This window comes from Gavialis gangeticus, unplaced genomic scaffold, assembly GCF_001723915.1.
Source record: "Gavialis gangeticus isolate Ggan-Ray unplaced genomic scaffold, GavGan_comp1, whole genome shotgun sequence".
In the NCBI taxonomy this organism is placed as follows: Eukaryota; Metazoa; Chordata; order Crocodylia; family Gavialidae; genus Gavialis; species Gavialis gangeticus.
Window position 1 is genome coordinate 2,841,979 of NW_017729033.1, and position 13,962 is coordinate 2,855,940.

The following is a 13,962-nucleotide window of genomic DNA, read 5'->3' on the forward strand; positions in this document are numbered from 1 at the left end:
AAAAAAAAAATTTTCCTTTTTTAAAAAAAAAAAAAAAAAAAAAAAAAATTACTTCTAACAACAAAAGATATAGTTTGCACGTCTGACAGCTAGTAAAAAGGTTAAGCTAATAAACAGACAAGGGAAGAATACAAAATAAAATCAACAGTGATGATGAAACAGACAAAGAAATTAACCAAGAGTTCCCGCTCGGTTAGCAACTTCTCCATAGTCCCTCGGTTAGACGATGCACGGCAAGTCGATTCAGCGAAGTCGGACGTCTCTGAACTGGGCTGTCAGAGGGAAAACCGGAGAGAAAGTCCCTCAGTCCGGATCTGGTCTTCGTTCAGAGATCCGGGGAAATGGGACAGCAATGACCTTTTTGTTCCCTCCTTCCCTGAGGGTTACTTAACGTGCGTGTTCTTTTATATCCTGTTTATGCCAATTTTTTAGTTTCATAGCCATTCATAGTGTTACTTTATAGCTGTTATCCTATAGGGTTAGAGGGTGTTAGAAATTATTATAATAAGTTACTGCCCAAGCTTGGTTTTACCCAATAAGCAAATCACACCACATCACTTTGGGGTCTGAGATTAACATGTCCCCACTTAAGTTCAACTCACTGTGGTAATTATAACTTGTGATTACGTTTGTTAGTTTGTTTTTTTTTACTGATTCTAGGCAGAACTTCATAAATTAGGTATGTCTGAAGTTATAATTTTCAGTTCTGCTTTTTAAAGTTCCTGTTGTTTGAAGATTAGTATAAAAAGCTGTATATAAAATTTCTTCCAGACAGACAGGAAACTGCTCCTATGAATTACTTCAGATACTTTCAAAAAGCAGATTTCTCCTGGTAGAGTTGCCCATTTAACCCTTCTGGTTCTGGCCATCACGGGGGGCTCCGGGCACTTCCCCACCCGTCATCCGTCTTGGCTCATTATCATTTACTTGATTCATTCTTCATGCCACAGCTGCTAACGACCCTCTTTCCTTTTCAGTGGGCTTTAATAGGTCCACTACTCCAGCTACCCTTACTTCTGCAGTGCGCCTAGTCCTGAAATGCTCCCATTTCACAGCAATGCAGACTGTTTGTAACTCTAGCTCAAAACATCAACTCAGGTAGGGAAATGTTAACTAAAGTGAATGTTAGCTCTGGTGTGGAAATTGCAAAAGCATTGGAGGCACCGTCCAGAAGCTCAAGAAGGCTTGATGTTGTTTCATGAATCTGAAAAGAGACAAACATTTAACTGTAGTGACTCCAGGACTGATGAAACATTGTTGGGTTATTTTTGCCTAGCTTGCCGTGTTTTTATATATAATATATGAGATAGCAAATGAGTACACAGTCCACTAAAGGTTTTTGGGTTTTTTTTGCTTTGGTCCCTACGTATTAGTGAAGCTTCTAGTTTCTTTTTAACTGGAGTAAAATGAGTATTGTATTATATGTCATGATGCACCTCGCTGTCTGATATCTATATCTAGATATAGATATAGATATATATAGATAGAGATATCTATCTATCTATCTATATAAAATATATGTGTGTATGATACATACACACACATATGATACATGCACACACATATATCTATATCTATATATATAATATATGTCATACTGCATCCCACCCTTTTCAAAACTGTAGATCTGCCCATGGTCTTACTATCAGTGGTTGTGAGCTAAGCAGGGTCCGGCCTGGTTTGGACCCACATGGGAGACCTCAGAGGAGAGCTCAGGGCTGCAGGAATTGGTGCTGTTCCCTCTGGGTTGGTCCCTATGACTTAGTGTGACATCCAAGGTTAGACTGGATTGCATGAGGCTTAAAACTGGACACTAGGTTGTTAAAAAGCCTATAGTGTTTTTTGTTTTTTTTTTTGGAGCTTGGGCATTAACTGGGATATTCTGGCCCTGTTAAAACTGAAAAAATTGCATTCATACCCCAGTGTTTCCCTCCCCTCTTTGTGCCTCAGTTTCCCCACCCATAAATTTGTGTGTGCGTGTGTCCCTCTCACTCCCAGCTCCCCCACCATGGGCTGTGCTGCTGCACTGCACCATGCAGAGGTCCCATGCCATAGGCACCCCCAGTACCTTGTGCTGCATCTTATTGCCCCAGTCTGCCCCTTTGGGGCAGGGGCAAGAAGCGGGGAGCCCATAGACCTAGGCTGTTGCTGCAGCCAGAGCAATAGAGGAAGTGGTGGCCAGGTGAAAGCCCAGGGGCTCGAATTAACCCCTCGCTGGCCAGGGGTTAGACAGCCTTGATGTAAATTATACTGGATCCTGGAGGAGGCAGACGGGCTGTTACTCCAGAGTAGCTGTATGCAGGAGGTGCTGTTACAGCACCATGCCACTTAGTGGCAGAGAAGCACATATTTGCATTGAGGCAACCTCTACTCCAGGATAAGATGTAGACATATGGCAGGTACCCTGGGTACGTTTCACCGGTAGAGTTTTATCCTCGTTTTCCTGGAGTATTCTGGACTGGATTCAAAGAAATTACACCAGTGTGCACTGTGTGTCCTGTGTTCAAGGTGTGTGCACCATGTAACTGTCTACACTGAGCGTCTGCTTCTGGGTAGAAAGGCCGATTACGCTGCTGCAGGCATGTTGTATGCCCAAGCCGTCCTATAACCAGAAGCCTAGACGTGCCGTTACTCCCTGCACTTGCTATTGTGTCCTTGGAAAGGTCTGCACCACTTCTCAGCGCGTGTGATCTTGGAGGGCAGGATTCGGGCTGCACCCTGTCGTGTACCTATGGCTTCATCTGTCCTTGCTGTGATACCTGCTATTTGTGTTGCAGGTAAGGAGAGATGCCTGGAGGACCATGAAGTACATGGAGCTGTTCATTGTTGCTGATCACACTCTGGTGAGCACTGGGCTCTTGGAAACGGGGCCCGACTTGCTGTCAGCTGTGCTTTCCCGTGCAGTGGCAAGGCATGGCATTGCATGCAATGGCAAGGTAGTTGCCTTCCCATCACATTCCCAGACCTGGGCCCTGGGAATAGAAACGGATGGACAGGGAGCAAGTGCTCTTGGTGGCTGGAGATGCAGTGTGTACATGCCCCGGGCACAGAGATGAAACACAGGGGAGTAGAAGGAAGGGGTTTCTTGCATAACCAAGATCCATCTGCGACTATTGCAGGCAGCTGATGGATCTTTTATAAAAGGCCCTTTAAATAAAATGCTCCTAGCTCCCAGTCTTGTGCTTGGGGTTGCTGGATGCTCGAGCTTTCCTTGTGCCCAGGTCTTGGCTCTGCCTGCAAACAGCCCCAGGGCTCGTGTTCCCCCTCAGCCCAGCTGGGGCATCCCAAAGGAAACCCCTTTACCTTTCTCTCCTTCAGCCTTTTATTTCCCTTTTGCTCGGACACCGAAACTGAGGTGGGTTACTTATCGCTAGTGTTGCACTCGTACCTCCCGGGATGCGGGGTCTGGGGCACAGACACCTGACACGGAGCCTGCTTAGGCTCTTTGAATCGAACGAAGAAGGATGGGGCAACATTTCTGCAGCTGCAAGACCCCAGGATAGCAAATTTGTGCAAGCTGTGGATTTCTGGCCACAGTTTTCCTGGCGCGGTCTCTTGAAGCATGGCACAACCAGAGCGAAGTCTTTCCTCCCACGCACAGCTGAATGGGAAGTGAGACCCGGGCTGGATTCAGGACCAGCTGTAAGCAGCCAAGAGGAAATTCCCTTGGCTTTTCCAACGGCCTGATGCATGAGGCAGGGAGGGCTCCTCGGTGTATGGCCTCACTGCCTTGGGGCCTGCAGCATGTTAGAGCAGCCCCTTAGCAGCTCTTGGCCTTGCCAAGGATGGGACACATGAGTCTCTCGAATGGGAGAGCTGCAGCTGGTGCCCAGTCTGGCCCAGGGCTTTGAGCCTGGTCTGCAGAGAGTCGGCTTATAGGCTTCCTGCTCCTCCCCTGCCACCGCCAAACCACAATGAAGAGCACACATCTGCAGTCTGCTCCTTCTGCTACTTCATTCTCTAAGCCAAGCGTGGCTGGCCTACGACACGGGTACCAAAAGTGGTACGGGCAGCTTCTGTGTGCGGCATGTGGCAGATTGGAGAGGGGGCAGGGAGCAGATCAGACAGAGAGGACAAGACTGGGAGCAGAAAGCAGAGCAGGCTGGGAGCACAAAGCAGAGCAGCACATCACACTGGGAGTACAGGGCTGGGGGCAGAAAGCAGAGGAGCAGATCAGACCCAGAGGATGAGGCTGGGAGCAGAAAGCCAAGCAGCAAATCCAGGCAGGGAGCACAAGGCTGGGAACAGAAAGCAGAGTAGCAGATTGTCCAGAGCGTACAGGGAAAGGAGGCAGAAAGCAGAGCAGCAGATTAGACAGGGAGTGTAGGGCAGAGCAGCAGACTGGCAGGGGAAGGGGATCAGAGGGGCACTTGGGGAGGGTGCGGGGCCAATTTGTAGCACGTCTGCCAAAAAGGTTGGCTCCCAACTGCTCTGTGTCATCTCTGCAGCGATCACGAGGATGCTAAAGGACCGGCAGCAGGAGAAGGGGGCCCAGGCCAGGGTGGGGAGAGAGAGGCCCCCTGGGATATTAAGATGAGGACCCTGCTGGGCAAATTTGAGGTTTGGGTGAAGCACCAGTCATCCCCTTCCATTGTAGCACTTCTCCCGGAGGGTCCCAGGGCAATTCTTGCCGTGCTTAGATGGGATGGTGGGCATCTGTTAGCAGTATTAGATGCGTCCGACATCCAGGAGGGCTTCTTTGGGGCCAGGCTGAAGTCCATCATCCCATTTAGCCTGAATTGTCTTTCTTCCCTGTCTCTCCAGTTCCAGAAGCAAGATCGCAACTTGGGCCACACCAAGCAGCGGATCCTGGAGATCGCCAACTATGTGGACAAGGTAGTGGGCGGCCCTTGGAGCTGGTATTTACAGGATAGATGCATCCCCGTGGCCTGTCATGATATCAGAAAAACTTTGGCTATCAGATTTAAAGCTGGACATTGCTGGCTAGAGGGCACCGGGGTCCCCTTGCTTTCCCTGGGCAGCTTTGGGTGTGACGACTCGCGTTACGTCGGGGTTGGTGGTAGTTTTATGAGAAGTTTCGAGAACGGATTTGTTTAGGATGGTTTACATGGGGCTGATCCTGCCTCTGGCAGGGGGTTGCACTAGATGACCTCTGAAAATCCCTTCCAGCCCCACTTGTTTATGATCCCTGGGTCACCCAACAAAGCCAGGCTTTGGATGCCTGCTGGCTAAGTCTGATGACAGCAAGAATAGAGGTCAGGAGCATGCGGGTGGAAGGTGACCGAACCCCAAGGAGACCCAGCCGTGACGCCCGGCTTGGTCCGCTCCTGCCGCTCAGTTTTACAGGTCTCTGAACATCAAAGTGGCTCTCATCGGCCTGGAGGTGTGGACGGAGAGGGACCAGTGCACGGTCACCAGCGACGCCAACACCACCCTCTGGTCCTTCCTACAGTGGAAGAGGGCGCTGCGGGCCCGCAAGAAGCACGACAACGCCCAGCTGCTGACGTGAGTCTCTTCGGGTCCCTCTGCACAGCCCCAGGCTGAGCCCGACGGTGCGCCGGGGTTATGCTAACGCCCGGCTCCCCCCGTCCCCTTTTTGTTCCCGGCGCGTCTGGACAGCGGCAAGACATTTCAAGGGACGACCATCGGCATGGCCCCGCTGGAGGGGATGTGCAGCGCGGACAACTCAGGAGGCGTCAGCGTGGTATGGAGAGGGGGGTCCTCCTCATCCCTTCTCTGGGGCACCCCTGAAGCCACCCCCGGCTTGCCCGCCCCGTCACCGAGGGTCCCCCCGCTCCTGAGCCTCTTGTCCATGATATCCAGGGTGGGAGCACTGCAAAGCTCTTCCCCTCTGATCTAAGGATTTGGGGTTGTTCGCTACCCAGCCAGACGCCGAGTTCACCCTCGTGCTGTCTCCGTTCCCTCCCCACCTCTGCCAGGACCACTCGGAGCTGCCCATCGGAGCCGCCGCCACCATGGCTCACGAAATTGGGCACAACTTTGGCATGAGCCACGACAGCGAGGGATGCTGCGTGGAGGCCACCCCGGATAAGGGGGGCTGCGTCATGGCGGCTGCAACCGGGTAAGAGAGGGTGCAACGGGGCAGGAGGGTGGGCAGGGATATCTGGCACCCCCAGGTTTCAGGGGTGCTGCTGCTGACATGGCCCCAGGGAGCAAGACAAGCTGTGATATAGGGGCTGGTGGGAGGTTTGCCCTTATCCTGCTCAGGGACCCGACTTTGTGCGCATCATCCCTGCTCTCCCCTTGAGGACTGAAGGATAATCCTTGACTAGAGGATAGTCATGGAGAGTATTTCACAGGAGCTTTGCCATGACTGAGACCTGGGTTTGCATGGGGAAGGGGCCAGTGCACTTTCCCCTAATACCGGTTTCAGGACATACACAGGTACGCCATCAAGGCAGTGAGCATATGGAAACGGCCGGTCTATCCCCTCCTCCAGTGAAACCAGAGTCAAACTAGTTTTAAGTGGGGCTTGCAGAGAACTGAGGCATTCGCAGACATCATGATTGCCCTGGGAGAAAGCCTTTGTCTCAGGATCGTAGGCGGATGCATCTGCTGTCCTGCTCCAAGTCGCTGCATAAAATGTACTAGGGTTTTTTCCAGCACAGCCTGCTGCATGTCTGTGCGGTTATTGTGGTTCGCTCCAGCCAGGCCGGGTGCTTTCGGTGCCCACCTCCTAGCGGAGACGCCGCCATGCAGCTCGGCAAGGCGACGTGTGTAAGGGCCGTGTCACACGTTACACTTAGTGCGAGTTACATGTTGATTGTAAAAAATGCAAAACTCTAAAACTCTCGGTTCAACTCTTCTTACAAAATGAAGTTCGTGTTTCTATCTATGGGGATGTGTGCCATCTTTAATTTTCCCTAAGCCTGACGAAGAGCGCATGAGCCCGAAAGCTTGCAAAGAATGATAATTTTTTTTTTGCAATTTCATAGCTGGTCTAATAAAAGGTTTAGAGGCTGGCATTTCTTTTTGTCTCAGATGAACACAGCTACCAGATACACCCCTGAAACGTGGAGATTGTAACTAGCATGAATATGGCTCGGAAAGTTTTCTGAGCAGTCTGTGATCTAAATATAGATGGTAGTACCACGCCAGTCTCGAACCGGCTCCAGCGTGATCTGAGGGTGGAGACTGGAAAACAGCTGATTTTTAGCCTCAGCCCTGGGATCCGTTGAAGCTGGTTCAAGGCTCCAGTGTGGCTCCCATGCCATGCTGGCATCGCTCTCAGCCTCCTTATGCACTGGTGCCTTGAAATGGCCAGGCTCCAGTGCAGTGGGCAGTGGCGACAGCCTGATGCATTTGTCAGGCTCCCACCCCGTCCTCCCCGCTGCACCGGAGTCTCCTAATCGTATTACCTTCCCGGAGCAGTTGGATGTTAGCTCAATATGCATTAGGTCATGCAAGCTGGAGATATTCCTTACTGGAAAATGCCTAACGTTATTACACCACAGTGGCACTTAGCATGGACGTGCTTTATTGCTTGAGGAACTCCTGCCCAAACCTCCTGTCCTGCCCTATAGTGGTGGCTCTGGGGTGCTACGTGATTACAGCTAATAACCGGCACGGTCCTGGGGCCAGATCCCCACTGAGCAGGCTGCCAGCAGGAGGGAGTGTAAATACTCCTGCTGCCTTAGTGGTCCCTACAGCATCTGGGTCCTTCCCGGAGTGCACAGCCAGCTGTTGAGCACAGCTGTGTGGAGCATCAGGGGGGCACATGTGGCTGAGCGGAGGCGGCTGCTGTATGCTACCAAGGCATCCACCAGCCGAGCCAGGCACATGCATACTGATGGAGAGAGGTGCCTGGGTCTAGCTTCGGGAAGTTTGCTTCCAGGAACATGGAAAGCAAGGCCAGGGGTTGTAAGTCTTTGATAGCTCCCTGATGACAGCAGTGAGGCAAAGGGGGGAGGCACAGCCTGTCCTGCGTGGTGCAGTCCCTCTGTTGTCTGTGCAGATATTTTAAAGCAAATTGCTGCTTGCTTTGCTCCTCATGCCATTATGTGCATAACAGAGCCCTTAAATTAAGGAAATATAGGTACGCAAGGTATAGGGCTGGAGGCCTCCCAACAGTAGCTGAGCAGCTAGGAACGAGCAAGGGAGGCAGAGACATTGGGAGGAAGTGGGGCGGGATGAAAGGCATGCGGTCCCCAGCCTGCAACTCGAGCAGGCGAGCTCTGGGAGCGGGGCTAATGGATGTCATCTGCTAGAGCCGTTACCGGCTTGTGTTTCTCTCCAGGAACGGCGGTTCATTCCTGCCATTACGAGCCTCGCAGCTTGTCAGGCCGTACGAGGTGCAGACAGGGATGTGTCTCTGTAGGCTGGAGGGCTCCCTAGTTACACCGCAGTTGCAGTGTCTTGCGATTGGCGGGTAAAACAGGTGCATGCGCTGCGAAGACAGAAGCTGTGAAGTGATGCAGGATCTTTCCCTACATGAGTCTGATGCTTCGAGGTGTTGAAATTATTCTTTTTTTTTTTTTGAAAACCGGGAATCCCAGTTTGCAGGTCAGGAGCCTGGCCCCAAACAGCGGATCTGAGAGAAACCAATAGAAATTGCAAATCTCTTCATTTGTACTCCCTAGCTGGGTTGGGTTGACCATTAAACTCAGCTTAGTTTCGCTTCTCAGTTCTAAAAAACCAGCAAATACGATTGTTCCTGAATTCCTGCTACTGCAGGGTGCTAGCATGGGCTAATTTTTTTTTGGAAGACACCTAAAAACCGAAGATGGGCAGGTCATCTGAGATCATCTGAGATCATTTGAAATGCTGTACTGCTCTGGCTGCCCCACTGACCAAACCTGATTGTTTGTTCACATTTATAAGTTAAGGCAGATTGGAAAAGTTTCTGTCTACCCTTGTCTTTGCCTGGCAAATCGGGTTTTCAGTGAAATGAAAGTGTTTGCACGCAGGCAATCTTTCCCATGTGGTTTTTTTCCTCCTCTCCTTTGTGAAGAAGCTGAAGGCTCCAAACTGCACGGTTTTCACTTGGATGTGTTGCTGCGACAGATGGTGGGAACCATAGTTTGGTCATCTCATGGTCCTGTTCTCCTCTGATGGTAGGGTCACAGCGTCCGAGAAAGTAGGCTGTTCCCTAGGGAAGGTCGCATCCCTCTGAGCCAGTTAGTCTGGAAGGTGCCCTGATTTCTGTGGCTCTTGGTAGGTTTCTTAGCCAGACAACATGGCCCAGAATGGACCGCAGCCAGGGACTCCTGCAATGCCTTGACCCCTCTGCAGAAGGGGTATCATAGCTCAGCGATGCTCAACCAGGGTGTTATGATGTTACAGGCTGGGGACCGACTGGCTGGGCAACGTCTCTGCACAAAAGGACCTGGGGGTGACGGGACAGTAAGCTGAATAGGAGCCAGCAGTGTGTCCTTTGTGACCTGAGCTCCCTCCCAGCCCTCATAGTTTATGATGTCTTTTTAAGGGTGCTGTGCAATATCGGCACTGTTAATATTAGCCCTGCAAACACCTACACATGCTTCCCAAGATAAACCCAGAGATTTCCAGCAGGAATCCAATTCTGCCCCGCGGTGGGCTCGCTGAGTTCTTTGCAACACAAGAAACGCTCTAGTATTTGCCCATAGTCAAAAAAACAAATGAAAGCAAAGAGCTGGCATATTCAGCCTTAAGTCTGGTGAAGTTGAGAACCACTGCCATAGCGAATCATGGGAGATTTAATTTGACCAAGGAGACAGGCTTGGGTTTTTTTCAGTCAAAATGTTCACTTTCAGTTTGGTGGAAATTTGAAATTTTCCCCAGTGCAAAAAAAATAAAACAAAATAAAAAACAACAGCAACAAGTTTTGATCTTCTGTTGTTTGCACACTTAGATGTGTGTTGGGGCAGATCTATGTGTTTGAGGATGTATTAAACCATTTATCTCCCATAATGGACTCATCCCTTCCCCTTTCCTGCGACTAAAGAGATGTCTCTGAAATAGAAAAAAAAAATAGTTATCTCAGGGCTATGACCCAAAGTGAGAAGTTTTTATCCCACAGATGGTTTATGAGGAAGTGAAAATAGGTGCTCAGCCTGTAGCTTCCTCTGCTATAATTTTAGAGAGGGATAAGACAACCTCCCCTATGCTGTTGCAAAGCTGAGGAAGATGAGTTCTTGCTACTTTTACAGCAGCATGTGCAGATATCATATATTTTGGTGTCTTCTCTTCAGGATATACCATGAAACCTACCCCGTGTCCTGTCTACTCAGACTATATCTTTGTTTGGCTTTTTGTTTTATTTCACTGGGCAAATCAGAAGGATTCCTCTATGTTGCTTTTAATTTTTTTCAGGGTGGGGAAAAAAGGAGCTGTCTTGCTAACTGCAATATTTAAATTGCCCCAAAGAGGCATTTTCCTGCACCAATTAGTAAGAGCATTCATCCTCAGTGATCGTCATGGATCGGGATGTTGCAGGCTGTATTTTCCTGTATACAACATGCAACCTTCAGTTATCAAACTCCAGCTGATTTTGCGCTATCAAGCCCTGGAATTGTTATTTTTTTCCTAATGGAAAATAGAGCTTTCTTTCCCCTCCAGTATTTGCCAAATTTGTAGCTTCATTAGCTCCAGGGCTGTTGGTTTTGATACAGACTGATCTGTATTCCTGAGCCTGCCCTGCTAGGAGACTGTTGCCTTGAAGGATGAAATGCAGCTGGGTTTTCTGTTCTTGAGGGTTTTTTTGCTCCATTAGTGGTTGATTGTGGGCACGGGGCCTGCCTCGTATCAGCGGTGCGTAGGTGTATGCACAGCAGTAGTGTGCTTGCAAGGTCCTGTGCTAATTATCAGCCATTCCTGCTCTTGTAGCTTGTCCTGTCCCATGTGAACTGGGTGCTCCTATTTCAATGCCTCCCCACCTCTCCCTTTCTCCCCCACAGCCATCCTTTCCCCCGTGTCTTCAGCTCCTGCAGCAAGAGGCAGCTGGACAGTTACTTCCTGAAGGGCGGCGGGATGTGCCTCTTCAATATGCCCGACACCAAGGACCTGGTGGTGGGCAAGAAGTGTGGGAACGGCTTCCTGGAGGATGGGGAGGAGTGCGATTGTGGGGAGCTTGAGGTAGGTCCCCTGGCCCTGCAAGGAGACCTGGGCTCCGTCACCGTGCCCAAGGAGGCACTGGGATTATCTGCTGCAGCAGTGGGGGTTTTGCAAGTCGTTGCAATGGGGGTTTTTGGGCAGGCCTGTTTGGGATAACAAAACCACTGTACAGGACATATCAAGATAATCTTTCTCAGTTTCTTAAACTCATGCTCATGCATGCTCACTGGGGCTCCAGCTCCACATTTTCTTCTGCTTCTTCATTTTCTTCCACGTCTTCCTGCCTGGGGGTGGCTTCATTTGTTCTTTTGCTCCTTTCTTCTGCAAAAGTTGATGCCTAATCATCACTGTTAGTGAACTCTTGGAAGTTGGTGGGACCGTTCATTTCTCCCTGAAGCTCAGGATCGTCTTGCTCACACTCAGCTTCTTTGGCAGCGCTGGTGCCAAAGCCGCCCTTCATGGACCAGTTTGTAATGATTTGGGGTGGACTTTATCCCATGCAATGACAACCTTTCTCACAGCATCGAGGACGTCCCAGTTTTGCAAATCTGTTGCAAAACCTCCCGCAGCAGACACGTGCCAGTTGTGCACCATCTTAACATGGTGTATTATTCCCTGATCAGGGAGCTGCGTGTAGCTCGTGGTGCTTGCCGGGAGAAGGAGCACATGCACATGCTTTGGGCCTAATCCTTCCCAATTGTGGGCTGTTCAATTATCAATTAGCAGAAGCACGTTTCAGTTTTGGCAAGCCATTCTCTGTTGAAATTGGAGCAGCCACTCTTGAAACAACTTAATTATCATCCATGCATTTGTGTTGGCTGTGTACAAGCACAGCAAGTGTTTCATGCCTTTGATATACTGGGGGGTTTTTCAACTTCCCCACCACTAGTAGCTGTAGTTTCCTACTGCCATCTGCATTGCAGCCGACTAGCAAGGTGAAGCCTTTATTTGCTCTTCTTCCCACCACGACACATTTCTCCTTTACATGCCAGTGTCCGCTCAGGCTGCAGGTTTGAAGAAAACATCCTGCCTCCTCCTCACTGAACAAGAACTTCAGCATGTGTTTGTCCAGAATTGGCTTCACACTTTGATGCCAATTTTCTGCAACCACGACATTGATGGAATAGGCTTCACCATGTACAAAAAGCTAAACGATGCTGTGATGATGTTGGGAGTCCCTGGAGCCAAGCATTAAAACACCGAAACACAATTTCTAGCTTCATCACAATTTAATCTGATTCTTCTTTAAGTAGTGGCACAGATATTAGTATATTATTCACCCTCATATCACAAAGCCACTTGAAGCATTTTTTTTTTCTAAATCCAAATGCTTTGCACCTCGGATTCCTTTCTTCGTCCTGGGTTTGTGCCCTTCCCCATTGCCATCTTTATCAAATCCTGATTCTTCAAATAGGTTGAAAGTATAGAAGGACAAATGCCATATAGCGATTTCCATTTGGGATTTTGCTTTCTTATCTACTTGGTATGACACGTTCAACTTCTGTGAAATTGTTAACTCATTCTTCTTCCACTTCGTTGCCTTGATGTTCACCAGCACTGGCCTCGCACACGGCTGGAATTATTGCTGGAACGCGGTGGGGACTGTTGCTGAGCACAGCTTACAAAGCCATGTGCTACAAAAGGTCCCCATCTCTGCAGACTAATCATACAGTCATAGAAAGAAGGACCGGAAGAGACCTGTAAGATCATCAAGTCTGGTCTCCTGCCATGGGCGGGAGGTAATTGGGCTCAAATGAGCTCAACGAGGTATTTGTCCAGCCTCCTCTTAAAGACTGCCAGAGATGGCGACTGCACAGCTCTGCTGGGAGCGTGTTCCGGATCCTAGCTTCCCGTATGGAAAAGAAGTTTTTCCCTATGTCCAGCTGAAACTTTTCCTTGACTAGCTTGTGTCCATTGGCCCGCGTCTAATGTTGCAGTGTTATCTACGCAGTGGGTGCGTCTACACGAGACGTTTACTGCGCATTAGCCTAATAACACTGTGCAGTAGTGCATCACAGCACAAACTGTGCTAATAGCCAACTGCACAGAGTTACTAGGCTAATGCACAGTAAGTGTCATGTAATAACCATGCGCTGGTGCTACTGCACAGTCATTTTAGGTACCGCGCATTCACTTAGTACTTTATTAAGCAAGTACTAAACTAAATGCACAGTATCTAAGGTGTGTTCATGACCATGTAGATGCGCCCAGTGTTACTGTACTTTGAAGCAGACAAACAAGTTTTCATGGGTTTATGGTGCAAAGGACCAAAAAATGGCTTTGAATTTCAGAGTAGCCATATTTTGACTTCTCCAGCTCATAATGCAAACAAAAACGTATCCTTTTGTCTGTGGAGTGATGATAACTTTGAGGTATCCAGCACTTCGAAGGCTCTGATGTCGAACTAATGAGATTTTATTATGCAAGGAAAGATCTTTTTTTCCTCATTCTGCCTTTCAAAAACAAGGTGTGTATTATATTCCAAGGCTTGTTGTATGCGAGACAATACAGTACACTCACGTTTTTTTGATATAGCGCTTCAACATCAAAGCTGGGGAGTGGTCTGGGAGTGCAAAGGGGCAGGTGCTATTCTGACTGGTGGGCTCTTGGTGGGATCCTATGCCACCCTGCCCAAGTCCCAGCAAAACAGTTACCTCCAGGGTGGAACAGACTCACAATTGGGTGCCTAAATGCACTTAAGTGACTAATAGGTGCAGCAGGACCTAGCCCTGCTTGGTGTCCTGTTGGAGGGGAGCGTCTGTAGAAGCCAGCCCCAGAGAGATGAGCTGGGGTAGTCAGAAGAAGCAGCAGCCCCCAGCTGATCCCGGAGCAGGAAGGTGGGCAGCCTGCTAGCCTGGAGTCAGGCAGGAGGCAGGGCAGGGTGGCACCTCCAAGACGAATGCAAGCCCCTGCCCCTCCGCACCTGTTAGCCTCGAAGGTGCTGCCGTG

The 13,962-nt window shown here is 49.6% G+C and overlaps 1 protein-coding gene across 1 annotated transcript in view; it reads left to right on the top strand.

The window, feature by feature from the left end:
- The window catches only part of ADAM33 (ADAM metallopeptidase domain 33), a gene marked incomplete at its 5' end in the record, with an annotated part of 60,382 nt that overhangs the window by 26,494 nt on the left and 19,926 nt on the right, over positions 1 to 13,962 (top strand). The window contains 6 exons of the mRNA XM_019526414.1: positions 2,778 to 2,843; positions 4,765 to 4,836; positions 5,300 to 5,466; positions 5,581 to 5,665; positions 5,901 to 6,043; positions 10,857 to 11,034. Coding sequence (XP_019381959.1) covers positions 2,778 to 2,843; positions 4,765 to 4,836; positions 5,300 to 5,466; positions 5,581 to 5,665; positions 5,901 to 6,043; positions 10,857 to 11,034 — 711 coding nt within the window. The remainder of the gene's footprint in view (positions 1 to 2,777; positions 2,844 to 4,764; positions 4,837 to 5,299; positions 5,467 to 5,580; positions 5,666 to 5,900; positions 6,044 to 10,856; positions 11,035 to 13,962) is intronic.